The 22939-nt window shown below is 37.2% G+C and overlaps 1 protein-coding gene and 1 pseudogene across 1 annotated transcript; both read right to left on the bottom strand.

The window, feature by feature from the left end:
• The window catches only part of LOC137090822 (uncharacterized), a 39369-nt pseudogene that overhangs the window by 13999 nt on the left and 2431 nt on the right, over positions 1–22939 (bottom strand).
• On the bottom strand, positions 14553–20939 carry si:ch211-278p9.3 (NACHT, LRR and PYD domains-containing protein 14). Its single transcript, XM_067454940.1, is given in 6 exon segments — positions 14553–15227; positions 15229–15454; positions 15592–15638; positions 16003–16164; positions 16478–16651; positions 16749–20939. Coding segments are annotated over 6 exon segments (945 nt in total). The 5' UTR covers positions 16820–20939; the 3' UTR covers positions 14553–14962.

The raw sequence follows: 22939 nt of genomic DNA, 5'->3' as shown, positions 1-22939 counted from the left end.
GTGGGAAACTGACAGAAATTAGAAGAAATTCAAGTCTTTTTGTTTGTTTTTTGTGCACAAAAAAGTATTCTCGTAGCATCATAAAATAAAGGTTTAACCACTGTGGTCACATGGACTATTTTAACAAGTTTTTTTTTTTTTTAAACTACCTTTCTGGGCCTTGAAAGTTTTAATTAAATAGCTATCTATAGAGGGGTCAGAGAGCTCTTGGATTTCATCAAAAATATCTTTATTTGTGTTCTGAAGATCTGAAGAAGGTCTGAGGGTGGGAACTAATGACAATAAATGTTTTGGGTAAACTAACCATCTAAGCATCTAGTGTGGACTTAATGTTCCAATTTAAGAAAGAACTTAAGAACGACTGGTGCTACCCTACCCAGAGCACTTTGGCTATCTTAAGGCAACCCTGATGATGTCTGTGCGTACAGGGTGAGTTATGCAAATGCATACGTTGACACACAGGTAGTCAACCTAGGTCCTATTATAGTTTTCAGACTGAATGCATTGATTGTAAAAATAATTTTGTCCTGCAACTTCCACAGAAGATATATATTTATATAAATATATTAAGAGAGCTTACTTAATAATTGCTATGAGTATGTGAAGAGACTTTTTAATCAGCATAACAATTTTTTTTTTTCTTGAAAACAAAATCACCTACCATGGTCAATTCCACGACTAAGAAAATAATTAAGTTTTTACCAGATGAACAAAACCCAATTTATGTTGTGCATTTAGGTCTGTATTTTACTGCATTAATGTGCTTTACATTTTTTTTTGAAAGAAATCGCTATTGCTATCCACCACATGTGGGTTGCAAAAGAGAGATCAAAGGTCATCCATTTTTCATATATGTCAACAGCAAGCATTTTATAGAAAGATAGAGAGAGACCTCTCTAAAAAAATTAATAAACTCGCTGCCTACACAGCGATGCTTTTTTTGGATTTATTTGGGCTAGATTTCTGAAGTCACAAAACTTCAGTGCGGTGTCATGTCTGCAACTTACATTTTAAAAAGTTGATATTATATAATAATTATTTATGCAATTAACTTAAAACTTTCTGTACAAAGCCAAATTATGTCAATTTTAATTATGATCAACAACTCATCTCCTTTTTTGATCTTATAAACCTTTAAAATGCGTTATGGACATGACTGTTACGGACACTTCATATTAAATCATATAAATACTAGCGTACACATACCTGGATAAATCCCAGAAACTATTAAACAATTAACTATTAAAATATTAAAAGTGAAATTATGCTCTTTGTCTATATGACTTAATTTAGACCTTTTATATATTTCAAATAACTTGTCGTTAACTGTGCTGAATGCATGCTGAGAGCCAGAGAGTGTGTGTTTCTCACGATAAATGCTGAGTGTGTTATTATTATTACCTGAAACACATCATTCATTCTTAGTTTTTGTAATATTTTTCATCAATACTCATCTTGATGTTTTATTTTGTATCATTGTATGTTGCAGCCTATATGTATAGCATTTTTTTTTTAAATATTTGTATGATATTACTGTATATTCAGCATATTCTACCTAACCTGTTTTGTATCTTAATTATTTAATAAATAAATAAGTCATTAAAAAGGTTTTAAAAAAAGTTATGACAGCGCCATATGTTTAAATGATCAATAACACCTCAACAATTGCAGCAGTTAAACCATGTTTATACTCACTCAGGGTCAGAGGTCACTGCTCCATCACTGCTCTTAGGGGGATGGCCCATAGAATCTTCACTCGACCCACTGGACTCCTCCCTTTAAACGAACATTCAATATCAAAATCAAATACTCTCTGGTTATTTAATCCATATATGAAAGTTGCATTTCTGTCCCAAGGTGCATCCACAAAGTCAGTGTCGTCAACTTTATATTTGCTGTCGATATGGACTAATGAAGACATTATGAAGACATAACTTTATTAGTTGATATGGACTAATGAAGACATCAGGCTAAAGGCCTGATAACAAAAAATCAAGTCAGTAGTCAGACCTGAGTTTCAGTAGTCATGTCAAAGCAATAACTAAATCAGCTTACTATCATCTGAAAAATATTGCAAGAATTAGATGCTTTGTTTCCAGGCAAGAAACTTGTTCATGCTTTCATCACCAGTAGGGTGGACTATTGTAATGGCCTTCTCACCGGCCTTCCCAAAAAGACCATTAGACAGCTGCAGCTCATACAGAATGCTGCTGCCAGGATTTTGAGCAGAACCAGAAAATATGACCATATCACACCAGTTCTCAGGTCTTTACACTGGCTTCCAGTTACATTTAGGATCGATTTTAAAGTACTATTACTTGTTTTTAAATCACTCAATGAGCTAGGACCACAATACATTGCAGATATGCTGATTAAATACAAACCCAACAGATCACTCAGATCAGCAGGATCAAGTGAGTTAGAAATACCAAGAGTTCACTCAAAGCAAGGAGAGTCTGCCTTTAGCTATTATGCCAGCCGCAGTTGGAACCAGCTTCCTGAACAGATCAGATTTGCTCCAACAGTAGCCACATTCAAATCCAGACTCAAAACACATCTGTTCAGCTGTGCATTTACTGAATGAGCTCTGAGCACTGTATGTCCGACTGATTGCACCCTATCTTATCTCTTTATTCTTTTTATTATTGTTTTAGTTTACCTTTGTTCTTATCTTTGTGTATTATTATTATTATTATTATTATTATTATTATTATTATTATTATTATTATTATATTTTTTTGTATTACTATTATCTTTACAACTGTTTTAACTATGCTTGTTTTTTTTTTATTCATCCACATGGTATTCTTTTTTCTCATGCATATGTTACCACTATTTTTATTAATTTCTATGTAAAGCACTTTGAATTGCCATTGGGTATGAAATGTGCTATACAAATAAACTTGCCTTGCTACACCAAGTGCTAATAGCATGCCTTGTTGGCAAGTGCTACTTGCACTAGCTCCGCCTAACAATATATTTTTAGTGTCTTCAACAAACCTGTTTTACCCCCCACAACCCCACCCCTATCTTTGTATTCGCGTTTCTCTAGATTTTTTTCTCAATTACACAGGTCTAATTGTTACACTAATTCTCAACTGCTTGCAATCATACAAGCAAAAAAATAAATAAAGTCCTTCTGTGAACATTTACTTCATCTACCTAAACAAGAATTTACTCATAGGGAACTTTAAGGCATGAATAAACATATTCACTGCTATGAAGAAACATAAAAATATGAATGTAAAGGCCATTATTTACCACTTTCAGTATGGCAGTGGATTCTTCATGAATTAATCCACATAATATTAAAATATATAACAAATTATAATTATACACAACTACGTTCATTTCAGAGATTGATCCATAGAAGTGCATGAATCCATTTGTGATTGTCATAGACTTGGTTGGCATTACTGTGAATGCCCACAAAAACGTCATGTTCCTTTATGCTGCGGGGGAAAACAACCCATTCGAATGAACGTGCGTAGACCGTGTTTAGATAAATATTCTTTACTTTTTGAAATGATTATGATTGATTTTTGCTTGGTGCAATGTTGAAAAGTTGCTGTGTGGTGTTCTGCAACTCGTTCTGCAAAAAGATCCTGATCTTGAGTTGTATACTGCCGAAATAGCAGATGGAGCCTTTCTTCAATTCAGAAAGCCTATGGAATACGTCCATTACATTTGCACTACATGATGATGTATAATTGTAAAGATGAAAACATAAGAGATTTCATTACTGCAATGGCAAAAGTTTAACAAAAACGCCAATATAGTTTGTCACGGGACTCGAACTGAGTCAAAAAGCAGTCGACTTATTAAAAAAGCAGCACAATTAAAGCAGTTTTCACACAAGCTATCACATTATGTGGGGTTATTAATGTACAAAATATTCAAAAGTCTTTATTTGATTGAGGGAAGGGCTTGGCTCATGTTTGTGCTTCAATAAAAGCTGAAAGTCACATTACATGTACAACACTTGAATGACATTTTCTCGTCAGAATACATGCTGCTCCAACTCCTACTTCAAAAATCATCCAGTCTTTCAATGAAGACGGTAGCTATAAAAAAAGTAAAAACTGACAGTAATTTGAGAATAGTAGTATTGTGACACTGACATGATGTCAAATCAAAATTTGCTTTGTAAAATGTAAATGCTGAACTAATTTATTTGTGCATGGCTGTACTAACAAGAAAACCGAATAAATAAACAGATAAAACGACATGCACACAAGACAACAGAAAACTGATGGATGTCTAAACTTTATCTAAACCTGTGTCACCGATGCCATACAGCTCATCATATGATTTTCGGCTTTTGACAAATGTTAAACGTGGCATTGCGTTAAATTAACGTTTCACATTAGACTATGCATTTTAATGTTTCTATTCTAGCCCAAACAATTACATGAACAGAGCCCTTTGCAATGCACATGGTATGCAGAAAAACATTTCAAACACAAAACAAGTTATGATAATTTTTCAAAGTTAAATGCATGTAGGTTAATACATACATACTCTAAATCCATTAAAATCAGAAACAATTAATAAAATTCTTCATCGAAAGACTGGGTGGTTTATAGGCAAGTAATAGGGGAGCAGCATGCATTTTCACGAGAAAATTACACCTTTAGCCATTGCGTTGGGTTGTTTTTCCAGTCACAGATATGGTACAGACAATCCGGGCCAATACGGCTCAGTTTTTCTTTGTATCTTGATTTGTCAACAGCAGAAGTTATTCAAAGTAGGCTATACTGGATTGACAGCTTTCATTACCAGTATGGAGGAATGGATTGTTTTCCCTACACCGACTCCGCCCCCTCAACATGCCCCAGGCTATGGCACGACACCGACCTAGTCTATTATGATGCACTGATAATAGTTTCAGAAATGTTTTTGTAAAACAGACTAAATTGGATTTGATTTTTACAAGAAAGAGGAGAGCTAGAAAAAAAGGTTGTCATTCATGAAATACAGGTAAACCAATGCCTGATATCAGACGGTAATGACCAGAGGTGGACAGTAGTTTACTCCATTACTGTTTTTTTGTTTTAACTGCAGCAGGTAAACCATGTTTATACTCACTTAGACAAATTATCAGGATGGTCCATGGACTTGGTCCTCTTCATAGACACACAGCTGGGTTCTGGAGATCCTGCTTTAACATCCTCCTCCTCTCTCTTCTCATAGACACTCATATTTTATACAGTGAGCACTTGAAACACACAGACAAAAAATGTACAACAATTTTAAACATTAGATATACAGAACATAACACGAGAGGCATGAATTATGCCTAAAGTATGGCAGTAAATTGTAAGTTACACCGTTTGTTTTTGCGGTTTGCAGTTTAATAAAAATTGTATGTGAACAGTTGAGATTTTCTAACTGCTGTCATCCTAATTTGGTAATTTAAAAGAAAAACACTTCAAAGTCTCAGAAATCACTTCTCTTTCAGATAAATTATTATAGATAGTACTATAGTATCTCCAAAATGTGTTGATTCAAACGTACCTGTCTCAACAAGAACATCAAACACAAATTCAGTTCATAAACGATGAACAGTCTCTAGATAGCAGCATAAAACTGATCTCACGAACAGTGAAGTCACAAACATATTTTCTCTCCTGATTTTGATGATCGTCAAACAACATTAACTTAAGACAAACTGGTTCAACCGGTCTAAATTTGTACCTAAGGTTAAGTTTGTGTTAACCGTGAAGCACCTACTCAGATGAAGCAGTTTTTGCATATTTTTAAAAAGTGTCCACATTTAATCTAAATACAAACGCAACAGGATTTTTACAGTAATGCTCTTTACTTTACCTGTGCTAAGATGACAACATTAAAACTACATCAAGAAAATGCCAACGAGCTCTGTCGTAATAATGTAGCCTAAATGAAAGCTTTAGTTCTGCCGGGAAGACTTTGTTACGTCACTTCAACTTCTATCTATCCAATCACATTCTAATACTTGGGTATAAAAGATCGGTACTTACTCATGTTGGAGTTCGCACTTCGCAGATGCTGACCCTGACCCATAGCCTACTCCCCACCACCTCCAAGTCAAATCCTTCCCTACTCCACCCCACCACCACCACCAGGATGGTCCCTTCCATACCTCACGGGGGGGTCAGCTGCGCCTCTGCCTTCGTCTTCAGGCAGGATATGCAAAGTCCTACCCTCTGATTGCGAGCTACGGACTGGGCCTATGCCAAAGTACTTTATTGCTTGCTGGGTTGTTAATAAATGGATTATTGTCACAGTATTGATTCTCCCGAGTCTTTCTGGCAGAACTTATGTTATGAGGTGATGTTGATTGACGAACAGCACAATTGTGATATTGCTTTTAAACAGCAGTCAAATAAACACAACATTACTATTAACACTTACCCATTGACGAAAAGATTTCCACAATTGCGCATCTTCGAGCAACTTGCAGTTTGTGTTTGTTTCGCGAATGAGATATAGCTGAACGAATCAGTTGAACCGACTGAATGGTTCATGACTCACTCATCATGCGGTCACTTACTGACTGTCACTTGTTACACACCAAAAAGGACGACAGAAGCAATTCACACACTGACACACTGTTGTACGGCACTTTAAAATATTAATATTATAATATTTACCCTCTAATTATGCACCAAAACTGAAAAAATATTAAAATATTAAATGTGTAATGTTATATATTTTTTACAAATATTCTGTAACCGCATAAATAATTCTGTTTACATTACCCTTCAGGTATAAACCATAACTTGATTGATTCATACAATTGTTCATCACAACTGGTGAAAAGTAGCCTATAATGTGACAAAAGCACAATTTTACCTACAATTACCTTTTGCAATCATGTTATCAATTTTGAAGGTTCTTCAAAAAGTACACAACATGCAGATAGAAAAGAGTTCAGACCATCACAGAGCATCCATATACAACAGTTATCCTATATGTTCCTTCTGTTTGTATCAAGATTTAATAATATAATAAAAAAAAAAAATACACAACAGTTATCCTGAAGGTCAACTGTCCCTCTTGTGGTGTGGGGTGGAACTGCAGTAACTAACACATAAATATCAGGATACCACATCCCTCCCCCCATAAGAGAAAAAACACTCCAGTGGTCAGACAACATATGTTCCCCCCAAGTACTCACAAATGTACTGTAAAGGTGACATAATTAATACTGTTAAATGTGCACTATGTAGTATTTTTGGCAGTAAAATATCCAAAAACCACTAGGCCAGTGTTATATATTTTGTTCAGTTGAGTACCTACAATATCCAAAATGTTTCCAACTATTTGTAAATTGTGAGAAAATTGCTATTTTAACTCAGGACCGGGACGTTTCAGCATAGCGTCTGAGGAAGCCTGTCAATAGCGTCATATCTGCGCTACCCTCGGTTTCGGGTTTTATTTGGCAGGAGCGCTTTACTCTTAGCAGTGTGAACATGTAAACACACGGAGTAACGCCATAACATCATTTTCAACACACTTAAATGTATGTAATATGATAAACAGAGCTGCATTACCTCCAGCGGCCGTGCTCAGCTCCACAACACTCGTACCTGCTCTGCTTCATACTACAGTTACGTTAATAAACGCATCAATAAACGTGATTTCTGCCCGAGTCCTATTTTCCACCGGCTGTGAGGTGAAGACCACATGTCCCAAGATGCTACGCTCAAACTTTGCGTCATCAAATTACACCTTTGTTTTGAATAGGCGCCCTCCAGTGGACAGAAAGTTGCATAGTGCACCTTTAACACAGAGAAACAACCAAATCAACAGTAAACTTTTTCTAGACAGTCTGATCACCTTGTTGAACAGTTAAGACAGACATACACCGCCTGGAACGGCTGAGGAAGTTCAACCTGCCACAAGAGCCGCTGAACAACTTGCCACAAGAGCCACAAGTGCTGATACAGTTCTACTCTGCAGTCACTGAATTTGTCTTCCGCACTTCTACAACTGTCTGATTCAGTTCAGCTACCAAATCAGACCATAGAAGATCAGCTGTGTTTCATCGTCTGGCAAAGAATACAGCAGCATGTCTTGCTCTTCCAGGAAGCTCCCCAGTTTACCTGGAGGAGGGAAAGTGACAGGATTAATTTGGCTAGGTTTAGTAACAGGGTAACACTTTAGAATAATGGTCATTAGTTAACATTAGTTAATGTTAACTAACATGAACTAACCATGAGCAGTACATTTGTTACTGTATCAGTTAATCTTTGTTAACGTTAATCAATAAAAATACAGCTATTCATGGTTTGTTCATTGTAGTTAGTTCACAGTGCACCTAATGATGTTAGCAAGATTTTAAGAATATATTAGTAAATGTTGAAATTTACATTAAAAAAGATAAATTAATGCTTTATAGTTGCAGTTCAATATTAGTCCATGTTTACTAATGTAGTTAACAAATGTTAACTAATGACCATTATTCTAAAGTGTTAGCCAGTAATGGCTTGATATTCAAAGGAAGTGTAAGTGCAGAGAGAAGAGAGAGGATTGAATGTCCACCTGTGGGAGTAAACCTGTCCCTCCATCCACACAGTTGGACGAGAGCTGAAGAGTCGCTGTATTTTTTTGCCTGAAATCCAAAGACAAAATGTTCAGGTTTGACTGGCCGGTAAAGGCAGGCATAAAGTCAACTTGTAAACTTTTATATCACAATTGACAGAAATTCTAACATATAGCCTTTAATATAAACTTCTTAAAAACAGAAATTTTGTTTTTAGAAAAATTCTCTGTGTTCAAATATTTATAATCTGACTAGATTGATACAGAAATTGAACTGTCAAATCAAGTTACTTTTATTTATATAGCTCTTTTTACAGTGCTGATTGTTTCAAAACAGCTTCACAGTGTTAACAATAAAATAATGCGACATGGACAAGTACCCAAGTACATTACTTGAGTAAAAAGTAAAAATACTGCTGGTCAAATATTACCCCGTTGCAAGTTAAAGTTACTAAAACAGATTTTTACTTACAGGGGTCATATAATGGTACATGCACTTTTACAAGTTGATTGTACGGAAATGTGTGTTGGCACTGCCTGTACACAACCATCCTATATTGATAAAAATCCACCTAGTGTTTTTTTAATCTCCTTATATGTTTTCTCGTGTCTCAAATTGAGCCGTTGGATGCCCCTCCCATGACTGTTGATTGACAGCAGCGCCCTTTCACCTTAGACCCGCCCTGAGCGAGCTCATCATAGTCCGCCATTGTTGATATGCTGGAGCAGAATGGTGTCTAAGCGGTTGTAGTGTTCTGTTCTTGGGTGTAATAACGAACACAGCAGTTATTTTGATGTTCCTAAATCCAAACCGCTAAAGAGACAGTGGCTGAGTTTTGTTTTCGAGGGAAATATTACCCCGATCAACGTCAATGCTTCATGTGTGCACCGCGCAAAACATTTCTCACCAGACTGCTTTATAAATAATGGTCAGTATAAAGTAGGTTTGGCTAAGAAGCTGCTCCTGAAAAAAGGATCTCTATCATCTATTCATGTTACTGCTGCACCTCCAGAAGAAGTGAGTGTAGTTTGAAATGCTTGCACGCTTCACAATGAATGTAGCTAAAGTTTAAAGGGTAAGTTACATTACGGCATGCTTTCTATGTATGATGTTCTCAATATAATTCATAATCCTACGTTTATAATGAACAACGTGTTATAGTTATTGTGTATTACAAACTGTGGACACTGGTGATAAAGTTAGCGTGGTCACACTACACTAAGCTTACTTTTGTAGATGGTTTATAACGGTGTCTTGTAATGTAAAAAAAAATTGTGTTGTAACAGTTATTACTCTGCATAGATAATGTTACGCATTACTGACAAGCTTACATTTACAGATACAAAGTTTTTATTAGAATTAGCTGTAACATCAATCTGTCAATGATCTAATATATACGTCAGTAAACACATAGTTTTCGTATATCACTACACTAACGTTATCCTACCTGTACAAAGATAGATCAAAGTGACATTACGTTAACCAACCATTCAGAAACGTCCTGTTCGAGCCTTAATTTTGTTAATTTCATGCAATTATCTTATCAACCAATCATATTGCAAATGCTTCAATGCATTTAGGGGTGTGGTCCTGGTCAAGAAAATCTCCTGAACTCCAAACTGAATGTCAGAATGGGAAAGAAAGGTGATTTAAGCAATTTTGAGTGTGGCATGGTTGTTGGTACCAGACGGGCCGGTCTGAGTATTTCACAGTCTGCTCAGTTACTGGGATTTTCTTGCACAACCATTTCTAGGGTTTACAAAGAATGGTGTGAAAAGGGAAAAACACCCAGTATATATTGAAATTTAGTAATAGGATTAACCCCTTGTGATGTACCATCTCGTTTTCGAGGGGGTCCTAATGTACAATCAAGACATAGTTACAAAACAATTACAAATACAATTAACAACAAAACAAGACAAAACAAAGCAAACAATAACAACAACAAAACAATTATATATGTAATAATAATAAAAAATAATATAAATAAATAAATACATTTTACACCACACAAAAAAATACAAAATACAAAAAAATAATAAATACAAAACAAAATAAACTGAACAAAAAGTACCATTATAAATAAAATACAGATATAGAAAAATATTAACAAAACCAGTGAATAACAGTGACAGTATCAACGATAACGTACAATCAACCTTAAAAAAGGATAATAAAGATTGTTTAAACAACCTAAAAGATGTAATAGACCTAATATTGGCAGGTAAATTATTCCAGTCTTCTGGGGCTTTGGACATAAATGATCTTTTACCAATAGTTTTGTGTGCACGAAAAGCAACAAAATAAGTCTGGACAGAGTGCCTAACAAGGTAATTTGAAGAAAAAGGTACAAAATATCGTTGAAGATAACTGGGATAGTTAAAATAAATACATTTAAATATGAAATTAAGCCAATGAAAGTGTCTTCTCACATGCAGAGATGACCATTGAAGTGCATCATACATTGTACAGTGATGAGTGAAATAAGTACATCCCAAAACAAATCTACAGATTCTATTATATGCTGTATTAAGAGACTCAAGATCTGATTTCGCTGCTGTTTGATAAACCACAGCACAATAATCAAAAAACGGAAGTATTAATTGAGAAACAAGTTTCTAACGAACACTATACGAAAAACAACTCCGAGAACGATACAAAGTACTAATTCCCATGTTGACTTTACGTAAAACATGATTAATGTGTGATTTAAAAGAAAGTTCAGAATCAAGCCATACACCTAGATATTTAATAGCATCAACTTTCTGTAAAATAGTACTGTCTTTACATAATACAGCACAAGAACAAGCTTTAGATTTCAGTTTCTGTCTAGAACCAAAAATCATAGTATATGACTTGCTTTTATTAAGCACTAATTGATTTGCCAAAAGCCAATGCGGCAGTCATGTGGGCGAAAATGCCTTGTTGATGCTAGAGGTCAAAGGAGAATGGGCCGACTGATTCAAGCTGATAGAAGAGCAACTTTGACTGAAATAACCACTCATTACAACCGAGGTATGCAGCAAAGCATTTGTGAAGCCACAACACGCACAACCTTGAGGCGGATGGGCTACAAAAGCAGAAGACCCGACCGAATGCCACTCATCTCCACTAAAAATAGGAAAAAGAGGCTACAATTTCTCATCAAAGCTCACCAAAATTGGACAGTTGAAGACTGGAAAAATGTTGCCTGGTCTGATGAGTCTCAATTTCTGTTGAGACATTCAGATGGTAGGGTCAGAGTTTGGCGTAAACAGAATGAGAACATGGATCCATCATGCCTACCACTGTGCAGGGGGTGGTGGTGTAAGGTGTGGGGATGTTTTCTTGGCATACTTTAGGCCCCTTAGTGCCAATTGGGCATTGTTTAAATGCAATGGCCTACCTGAACATTGTTTTTGACCATGTCCATCCCTTTATAACCACCAGGTACCCATCCTCTGATGACTACTTCCAGCAGGATAATGCACTATGTCACAAAGCTCGAATAATTTCAAATTGGTTTCTTGAACATGACAATGAGTTCACTGTACTAAAACGGCCCCCACTGACACCAGATCTCAACCCAATAGAGCATCTTTGGGATGTTGTGGAACGGGAGCTTCGTGCCCTGGATGTGCATCCAACAAATCTCCATCAACTGCAAAATGCTATCCTATCAATATGGGCCAACATTTCTAAAGAAAGGGGCTTTCAGCTAGCCTGGCTCTGCCCTCCTACGTACTTCCGCTCAATTTTCATTTTCCTTCAGTACTACGTCTGGGACTGCTGTGTAGTCTTAGGTTTTCTCCGAACAAAATTTTACCGGTCCAATCAGCGAACAGAGGGAGTGGCTGAGAACGATGACGTCGATGTCGAGCACTAGTTTGAGATGTAGTTCAGTAATGGCGGCGGAGAAAGATGCAAACTAAACCATTCATTGCATTGTGGCACCGCTATCGAATATCCAGAAGTTAAAGCCCCGAGCAATAACAGTCTTTGCTGGGGTTTGTTGGTGGCCCGCCGACAGGGTAAATTTGGGAAAAGTTTGATTTTCCAGATTGCTTCGTTAGTGATGAAGGAGTTGGCTGAAGCTATTCTGACGGTAACGTTAACTGTTTCTCGTGGGGTCGGAAGGTATTTCCATCATTTAAGTTACAGGGACTGGTCAGTTATTTTATTGCCGTCCGTCTCTCACCACCCGCGTAAAAATGCCCGGCCGAGTTACCTACTGCTTTTGACAAACGCAAGGTCGTGTTGATGTAAGCTGTCCGAATCCACATCTCTGAGTTTTCAACAATATCACTTCAAAATTCACTGTTTGTAATCATTTTTGACCACTGCAGAACACCATACGGTTGCTTTGCTGTTATTAGGATGCATTTCTAGACTTGTATTTCCTTAAAATGCTGGCAAGTATTTAGAAGAGCAATATATTTCATCACCGCTCAAACAAATTAAAATAAAAGCACTTAAACATTTGAATTGGTCCGTTATTTATAGCAGCATTTATTATCATACCAAGCATATGACATTTTATTTACAGCATACAATGATGTTACGGACCGTGGCGTGAATAAAGCACAATCCGAATGCACGAGTTTTAGGTTTTATCCTATAGTTTTATTACTGATGTGGCTTGCACATGTGCACTTTTATTTTGTTCGGATTTCCATGAGTGAAACAGGCGAAGGACGCATGACATACGTCACGACCAAACGTTAGTGATTGGTTATGGCAGATCCAGAGTGGCTCAGGGCAGATCCAATAGTTTTAAACTTCAGTGCCCGCCTTCGCTGAAATAAACCCTTGTCAATGGAGAGTGGCCAGACTCTATGTACAAATGAAATGTACGAGAGTCTGGTAAAACCAGAAGGAAGGTTATATGATTTTTTTAAATAATACTAGTTGTGGTTTTGTAATATTTGCAAATGAAAGAATTTTTCATGAATAGTTAGGGGGTAAATAATATAATTTATTGTTATATAATATAATAATGCATTACAATAAAAATTCAGTTATCCTTTTACTTTTTTTCTTTTATTGATATTTTAACAATATCCACATCTATCAAAACTATATCAGTGTGTTGCACACAAGCCATAAACAAAGCAAAATCAAACCAAATAATGTTAGTAATAATAATAATGATATGCAGTATGTTCATCATAACACAACGGACGAAAACAATAAGAAAATACAAATATCCAACATATGACCAAATAAATAAAGGCATGTACATTTATACTACAGTTGTTCTATTATGGGTACATGCTGGAATGTTCACTTATCCCAAGATACTTCAATTGTTCTTCCTGCATATTATTAAATGACATGAGTTTGCCCATATGATATATATTTTTTAAAGATATAAGATTCTTTATCATAGATAGCCAATCCCTATATAATGAAGGGTTATCTCCAACCCATTTATTCACAATGGCCTCAACATTAGCAAAGGACGAATAATGTATTTGTGTTCCTCAAAGGAAGGAGGCAATATGCCTAGTAAACACATGGAGGGTGAGTCTTCAACTGTTACTTTACAAATTTTTGAGAGGGCCTTGCAAATGTAATTTAATTTAATGACAGTCCTACAGACAATGAAAAGGGTGCCAGGGGAATCTTTGCTCTTTATATAATTAGGTGACACGTGTTTGTTAATTTTGCTACATCAACATGGTGACATATAAGCCAATGTCCTATGTTAAAAATCAATTAAATAATTTCCCATGGAGAATCTAATATTTCTAGTGCTAACATGGTGTTTTATAGAAATCTTTTTGTGCAATATGGAAATGGTTGTGAGCTTATCAATGCTCATGAATTAACCTTTGAAGAATATATCATATATATGATTTATACCAGCATGTTGCCATGAGAACAAATATGATTATCTACAAACAAGCTGTTATGCTGTTTTGAGTCACAAGCAAATGCAGTTGTTGATCTGAATCAGATCAGAGTTCAAGACACGTCCTTATTTTCTTTTGCAGTATGTATGTGTGTATATGTGCTGAGAGAATAGATAAGGGTTGTTTAAAATGAATAAATCTTTTAATAGCGGACAAGTTTGCAACATTGAAAATATAAAAGAAAAATTTTGCACCTAAGAACTTTTAATGCTATTTAGGAGAACAATTAATGGTAAAATATAATGTTTTGTGGATACAGTCTATAAAACAGTATAAAACAAACCTCTTCGAAAACAAGTATTTTTCATAGCATAGTTCTCTCTATTCATACATTTATAATATCTATATATAGCTTTACCAGTACTTAATCTATAAAGAAATAATAAATGAAAACACATTTAATTGTGTGAATATTGAATTGCATATTAAGTATAAATTTCAACAAGTGAAAATTATTGAACAACAGAGACTCTGGTGGAGAGATGAGCTGCACTGGATTCACACACACACTTACCCATTTAAATATCAAACCGTCCTATCACTGATTCTTGAAACAAAACAAGACTTCACCTGTCATTGGATTTTGAAGGTGCAACATTTCTACATGCTGGATTAGAAAAGTGTGTGTGTGTGTGTGTGTGTGTGTGTGTGTGTGTGTGTGTGTGTGTGTGTGTGTGTGTGTGTGTGTGTGTGTGTATGTGTCAGAGACATTGTTGAATGGCAGAGTACCGGCCAACCAACTGAGATGGACAGTTCAAATACTCCAGAACTTTTTTCAAACCAGTCCAAACTAACAGTCATTGCCATCCTTTCCTGCTGATTCCTTTATACGCCACTGATATATCAGCCTTCTCACTCTATTTAGACTCCCATACACAGCGTCCATTCTGTTTCTTACACACAACCTGAGGACATCCTTTACATTTCTGATCAGGAAGCTTCCTCATAATACGCATCACCTTTCTGATCCTCTCAGACACAGTGGAACAATTAAGTGTGGAGTTTAAGTCCAGTATGGGATCACATGCATCTTAACACAAGAAAAGAGATTAAAACATTTATGACAACAAAACAACAATTAATGTGGTGTGTGTGTGTGTGTGTGTGTGTGTGTGTGTGTGTGTGTGTGTGTGTGTGTGTGTGTGTGTGTGTGTGTGTGTGTCCTACATTTTTGTGGACCTGGTTTAATCCTGATCTCCCCTCCATGATCCACACTATAAATCAAAAGATATCATAATAATTTTACAAAATACACAGTTGGATCTGTTTTTGCTTCACATCTTTACAAGCAATGTGAATTTACTTGCTACAGCAAAAATAACCTTTGAATTGATGTTTTGTGATCAGAGACTTGAGTCTGTTACTCAGATGCTGCTGTTTTGAGTCACAAGCAGCTGTTGATCTGAATCAGGATAATCTAAAGACACGTCCTTATTTTCTGTGAAGTGTGTAACTGTGTATGTGTATATATAGTATGTGATGTAAGCAGGGATCTATATACATATGAGTTTTCAATTACTTTATAGCTCACACATGTACAAATGCAAATGACAGTATGATTGTTAGTGTTAAACATACTTGAGTTTGTCCATTCTGTAGTTTGGATCAGAGAGCAGCTTGACTAATGATTGTCCTGGGTGATTGTAGCTCAGATCCAGCTCTCTCAGGTGTGAAGGGTTTGAACTCAGAGCTGAAGCCAGATAACAACAGCCTTCCTCTGTCAACATACATCCAGATAATCTACAAAAACATACACAACACCCACAGGAATGTTCAGATTAAATCTAATTATTAATTGATTAAACATGCCACTTTTTATCCACAGATCACTGGTTAAAAGTTTTCTCTAGTTTTTTCTTGGGTTTAGTGCGTTTCTCAGATGTGTTCTCAATGTCAGAGTGTTGATGGAGCAAGACAGACATAAGTTTCTTTCCATCTCCATTCTAAAACAAATACAAATTCAAGACTTGACTCTCCCGATATATTACAAACACAGAGTAGATCAGGACCAGAGAGCTTTTTTAATTTCATAATCTTAATCTGTTTTTCTTACCTCAGTATGTTGAGTTGACAGTGTGAACTCTTCAGTCCTTCAGAGAGTAGCTTCACTCCTGAATCCTGCAGGTCATTGTGACTCAGGTCCAGTTCTCTCAGTGAGGAGTTTGATGATTGTAGAGATGAAGACAAACTTTCACAGCACTGACCAGTGAGATTACAGACAGACAATCTAAACAGAGACATTTTGAAAGTTATTCCATTACCAGACCCTGAAGGGTCAATTTATTGTGTCTGGACTGAATTTAATTTTACTGAAAATTACAAACCTCAGTATGTTGAGTTGACAGTGTGGACTCTTCAGTCCATCTGAGAGCAGTTTCACTCCTGAATCCTGCATGTTATTGTAACTCAGGTCAAGCTCTCTCAGTGAGGGGTTTGATGATTGTAGAGATGAAGACAAACTTTCACAGCACTGACCACTGAGATTACAGTCAGCAAGTCTACAGCAATAAATTAAAGGTATAATAAATATAAAATATACAAGAAAATAAGTTAAAATATTGTTTTCTGTGTTCTGTATTCTGTGTTTCAATATAACATTGACCACATATTGATTCCATGACTGGTATTTTGAATGTATGAATGAGATATTTATATAGAGCTATTCCCATGTACTACTGTACACCCAAAGCGCTTTACAATCATGCCAGGGGTCTCTTCTCAACCACCACCAGTGTGCAGCATCCATTTGGGTGATGTGACAGCAGACACAATACAATGGTGCCAGTGTGGCTATAGGTGGAGAGGAGAGAAAGATTTATTCAATTTGTTTGATGGGGATGATCAGGAGGCCATGACTGATAAGGGCTAATGGAGGGAGGGCAGGGGCTGTATTCACAAAGTATTTTATCTTACCACTAATACTGCTCCTAAATGGTAGTAAAAGTTTTTAGTTAAAGGGTTAGTTCACCCAAAAATGAAATTTATGTCCTTAATGACTCACCCTAATGTCGTTCCACACCTGTAAGACCTCCATTCATCTTCGGAACACAGTTTAAGATGTTTTATATTTAGTCAGAGAGCGTATGCAGGTGAACGCACACTTTACTGTCCATGTCCAGAAAGGGAATAAAAACATTGTCAAAGTAGTACATATGTGACATCAGTTAGTTAATTAGAATCTCTCGAAGCATCGAAAATAATTCTGGTCCAAAAATAACAAAAACTACGACTTTATTCAGCATTATCTTCTCTTCTGCGTTTGTTTTCAAACCTCAAATAAAGATTAAAACGGTCATGAATCCGTGAATCGATCAATGATTCGGATCGCCGGTCTCACGTTTCACGATTTCAGCAGTTTGGCGGTTTGACACGTGATCCAAATCATGAAACAATAAAAGCTGATTCATGACCGTTTGAATGAAACACAGCTGAGAGCCGACTCACCCAACATTCATTACATCTACAGTTTTCTGCATCCCTTCGCCACCCCGTTCCTCACTCTCGGTCAGCGATACGGGACAGAACTCTGGGTTTGGGCTAAATTCCGAGCTCAGATCCCTTGACCGCTATAGACAGCACGTCATATACGCTTATATTGTTTTACTTTATTCAATCATTTGTAAGTGTGAACTCATTAAAAAAAACTACCACAGGTAATGTGATGTTTTTTTTAAAGGGGGGGTGAAATGCTGTTTCATGCATACTGATCTTTTTACACTGTTAAAGACTTGGAATCCCATACTAAACATAGACAAAGTTTCAAAAGTTAAGGTGGACGTTTGATGGGAGTATTTCTTTGTCAAAAATACTACTTCCGGTTAGTCATAAGTTTCGGCAAGTTTTTTGAGATCATGCGTCCCCTTTGACGTTAATGGGGGCGGAATTTCCTTGTATGGGCCTTACGGACAATTCTACCGGAAGCGCGTGAGAGAGAGAGAGCGAAAGCAACAGGCTACGCCCATCAAAGCGCTGGCTTGTAGGATTCTGGACAGGTGATGTGCGTTTTTGGTTGCCAGACCAAGACAGTCCTGCACAGATTCCCCAAAAACCCCGCGTTAAGGCAACAGTGGATGTAATTTGCTTTTCCGGATCAGCAACTGAGTTGCGCGAATGTTTATATCTGTTCGCTGCATTTCGGTGCCGACTGTTTCATAAACAAGGCCCAGCTCGACGCCGGATTTTCCCGATCGCCTAATGCTGAATGATGGAGCAGTCCCAACGTTAGAACCGCAGGCGGTGAGTGAGACTGCTTCAAATGTCTGTGTCTTTGCCTATGCTCATCAAGTAGCCCAAACATGATCACGTATAGTTAATTGATCAATGGAGCATGCGATGTGTAGTGCGTGTACATTTGTTTAGCTGGCCACTATATGTGTAACTTTATGTTTGTGTATTGTAAAAGCACTCCAAACAACAATACACAAAGAGTGGGGAAATATGTTGAACTAAATAAGCACGCTTCTTCATTCAAATGCGCTACTATTCCGTGTCTTTCTATGTAAACACTTAGCCTGCCGTGCAAAACCAGTCCGCTTACTGTCTACACAAACCACGCGTAAACACACAAACACACGTGCACAACTGCACTTCCCACATGTACACCTTCAAAGACAAAAATACGACGATATAATTCAAGTATAAATATGTAAATAACACAAGCCGCTAAGCATATTATATAGTTAGTGTATAACTTGTACCACATAGAGACGTCCTGCTCTAGTCGTTTTTGCTGCTGCTCCTGTTCAACTGCAGCCTCTGGGTCTGATTCCGGATCATAGATGTATGGCTGTATCTGATTAAAAGCCATATTTTTATTTTGAGTAAAGTTTTTTTCCCACTGTTAGGGATGACACAACTTTACGACGCACTCGACTCAACACAATAGCAGCAGCGCTACTGCACACGTCATTATTTAGCTCCGCTCACACGACACGCCCCCACCCGCTCGGCTTTTTTCGGAAAGACTCGGAACAGCGCATCTTTCTTATATAATTATAAAAAAAATAAAGACTTTTCGGAGATATGCAGGATGCAATGCTACTCTATAGGTACTCAAGATTGACATGACACTGACTGAAACTGAGTGTTTCACCCCCCCTTTAAATTAAAGACACATTAATTATCACTATTACCTTAAAGTTGTATAGCGTTTCATAGATTTAGGAGCTAGTTTTAGTGCTAAAATGCTTTGTGAAATACTCTTAGAGCTAAAAATAAGGAGTCCAAAAATTAGGACTAACACACCCATTATTTTTAAGAGTTTCTCCTAAATCGACAAGTTAGGACCTACTTTTAGCCTTAAGATGTTTCGTGAATACGGCTCCTGGACATTTGGGTTACACCCTTACTCTCTATGAGAAGCGTCATGGAATATTTAATGACCACAGAGAGTAAGGACTTTGGTTTAACGTTTCATCCAAAGGATGTTGCTTGTTACAGTACAGTGTCCCCATCGCTATACTGGGGTATTAGGCCCCACACAGACCACAGGGTAATAACCCTCTCACTAACACCTCCAAAAGCAACAGAGTTTTTTCCAGGAGGTCTCCTAGGTACTGAACAAGTTCAAACCTGCTGAGCTTCAGGTGGCCACCAGTCAAGCAAAAGTGTCTGTGTGCGCTCAAGGACACAAAAAACTGTGGTTATACTCCTAAAACCTTAAAAGGAAATCAGTATTCTTGGTTGCATTTACTGGAGTTCAAGGACATGAAAAGGCAGACAGCTTGCACCTAGGCCTTGAGAAGGATCTTGGAAACTTTTGGAGCGTAACTTTGGTGGCAAACAACAGGAGTATAAAAGACTGAAGAGTTGATTACCTCTTTGGAAAGAGATGTGGACAAGAAACCCCAAGTTGAAGACAAGAAGCCCAGAGTTGAATACACTTTTGATTCAAAGTGGGATTGTTGTAGTTTATACTTTAATCAGGAAGTTGTATTTGCCTTTACATTTTTGTTTCCATTCAAATAAATTTAATTGATTACAAAAACAACCTACTGAGACTTGATTTTTAGTCTTCTGACTACTTTGTAAGTAATTTAAAATGCTGATTCATTTTGAAAACCTGAGAATAAGAAATAGTTAGGGTGATAAGATCTGTCACGGTGGGTCACACAGGAACAAACGGAATAATCAGCAGATCGCAAATTGACAAACTTTAATTTAAACTCTCAGGAACACAAAAGAAAAACACTGGAAATACACTCTAACATAACAGTGAAGGACAAAGACTGAGTGAACAAGAGGAACTTAAACAGCAAACAGATGATTAATAAGACACACCAAGGACAAATTAACTCATAATGACGTTAACCATGGAAACAACAAGTGGCGGGAAACAAGAAACAAAGTAATACGTGACAAGCAAAAACACAACTGGACAAACCAAACAGACAGACGTGTGACAAGATCACAGTGCACACCTCAAAACAGTACGGTGGTCTCATTCAAGACCTTATTTATCTTCCTATTTAGCTCTATAATTCAAAGTTACTGTGTTTAAAAAAATCTGAAACATTCTGTTTGATTTCCAATCACATGAAATGAATACTCACTGAGCTTTTCTGCAGTTCACCACAGCTGGCAGTAGTCTCCTTCTACCCTCATCTGATGTGTTGTATTTCTTCAGATCAAACTCATCCAGCACCTCCTCTGATATCTGAAGCATGTAGGCGATTGTTGAGCAGTGAGATGGAGAGAGTTGATTCATGGAGTGATTCTCTGACTTCACAAACTCCTGAATTTCTCTGCACAGAGTCTGATCTTTAATTTCTAGCAGACAGAGGAACAGATTGATGCATCTGTCAGCTGAGAGACACACATTACTCGTAATTTTGTTTTTGATGTACTGTGTGGTTCTCATGATGATCTCTGAACTGTTCACTGTTTGTGTCAGTAGATCCTGTAAGAGTCTCTGATTGGACTCCAGTGAGATGCCCAGCAGGAACCGCAGGAAAAGATCCAGGTGTCCATTTTCACTCTGTATCGATTCATTAAATGCTGCTTCTAGTAGCCCATGCAGAGACTTTTCTTGACTGTACCACTGATATCTTTCATTCAGAAACGACTTCAGTGATTCCTCGTTCTTTACTACATGTGAGTAAAAGAGAAAGAAAGCAGCTAGAAACTCCTGAAAGCTCAGATGAATGAAGCAGTAGACTTTCCTCTGATGAATCACAGATTCCTCCTTAAAGATCTCAGTGCAAATCCCAGAATATACTGAGGCGTCAGTGACGTCTATGCTGCTCTCAATCAGGTCCTCCTCATAGAACATCACATTGCCCTTCATCAGCTGATTGAAAGCCAGTTCAGCAAGTTTCACAATCACGTCTCTGTTGGACTTTCTGTTTTGGAGTTTCTCTGGATCTTTCTCATCATACTTCTGATTCCTCATGTTGATCTGAGTCAGCAGGAAGTGGATGTACATTTCAGTCAGAGTTTGAGGGATTTCTGCACTGGCATCTTGTTTCAGGAGCTTTTGAAGCACAGTGGCTGAGATCCAGCAGAAGACGGGTATGTGACACATGATGTGGAGGCTTCTTGATCTTCTAATGTGCGAGATGATTATGTTAGCTTGATGCTCATCACTGATTCGCTTCCTGAAATATTCCTCCTTCTGAGGTTCATTGAATCCCTGAATTTCTGTCACACGGTTGATGTATTTTGAGGGGATCTGATTGGCTGCTGCTGGTCTGGAGGTGATCCAGATGAGAGCAGAGGGAAGCAGCTCTCCTCTGATGAGGTTTGACATCAAAACACCCACTGATGAAGACTCATTCACATCACAAACTTTCTCATCATCTGTAAACATCTGTGTGATTCTGCTTTCATCCAGACCATCAAAGATGAACACAACTTTACACTCCTCATAAATCTTTGAGTCCAGATCTTGAAGTTCAGGATGAAAGTCCAGCAGAAGTCTGTGAAGACTGTACTGGTGACCTTTAATCAAGTTCAGCTCTCGAAATGGAAGCACAAACATGAAATCTACATCCTGATTGGCTTTTCCCTCAGCCCAGTCCAGAATGAACTTCTGCACAGAGACGGTTTTTCCAATTCCAGCGATGCCTTTAGTAAGAACAGTCTTGATTTGGTCTTTTTCCTCATGTCCTGGTGGAATTAAGGGTTTAAAGATGTCATTGCAGGAGATTGGAGTGTCTTGTGTTCTGGCTGTTTTCTCCATCTGTAAAACCTCATGTTCTTCATTCACTCCTTCACTCTCTCCCTCTATGATGTAGAGCTGTGTGTAGATCCTGTTTAGGAGGATTTGATTCTCCTGTAGTTTGATTCCCTCAAACAATCTCTCATACTTGTTCTTCATGCTGGTTTTGTGCTGGTCTTTGACTCTCTGTCTGATAAGGGTCTGACAGTCAGAGTCAGTGCAGGTCCGATGGGGCGTCACTGATCTGATCACATCATTTCTCTTCACAAAAACACTGAGATGAACAGAAAAACAGTAAAAAAAAAAAAAAAAAAATGTTAAAGTACAACATATCATCGATATGTTCCAGAACCCCAA

The sequence above is a fragment of the Pseudorasbora parva genome, chromosome 10 (genome assembly GCF_024679245.1).
Source record: "Pseudorasbora parva isolate DD20220531a chromosome 10, ASM2467924v1, whole genome shotgun sequence".
NCBI classification, from domain to species: Eukaryota; Metazoa; Chordata; class Actinopteri; order Cypriniformes; family Gobionidae; genus Pseudorasbora; species Pseudorasbora parva.
The sequence above is the reverse complement of the archived record's forward strand: the minus strand, read 5'-3'. Positions and strand labels throughout refer to the sequence as shown.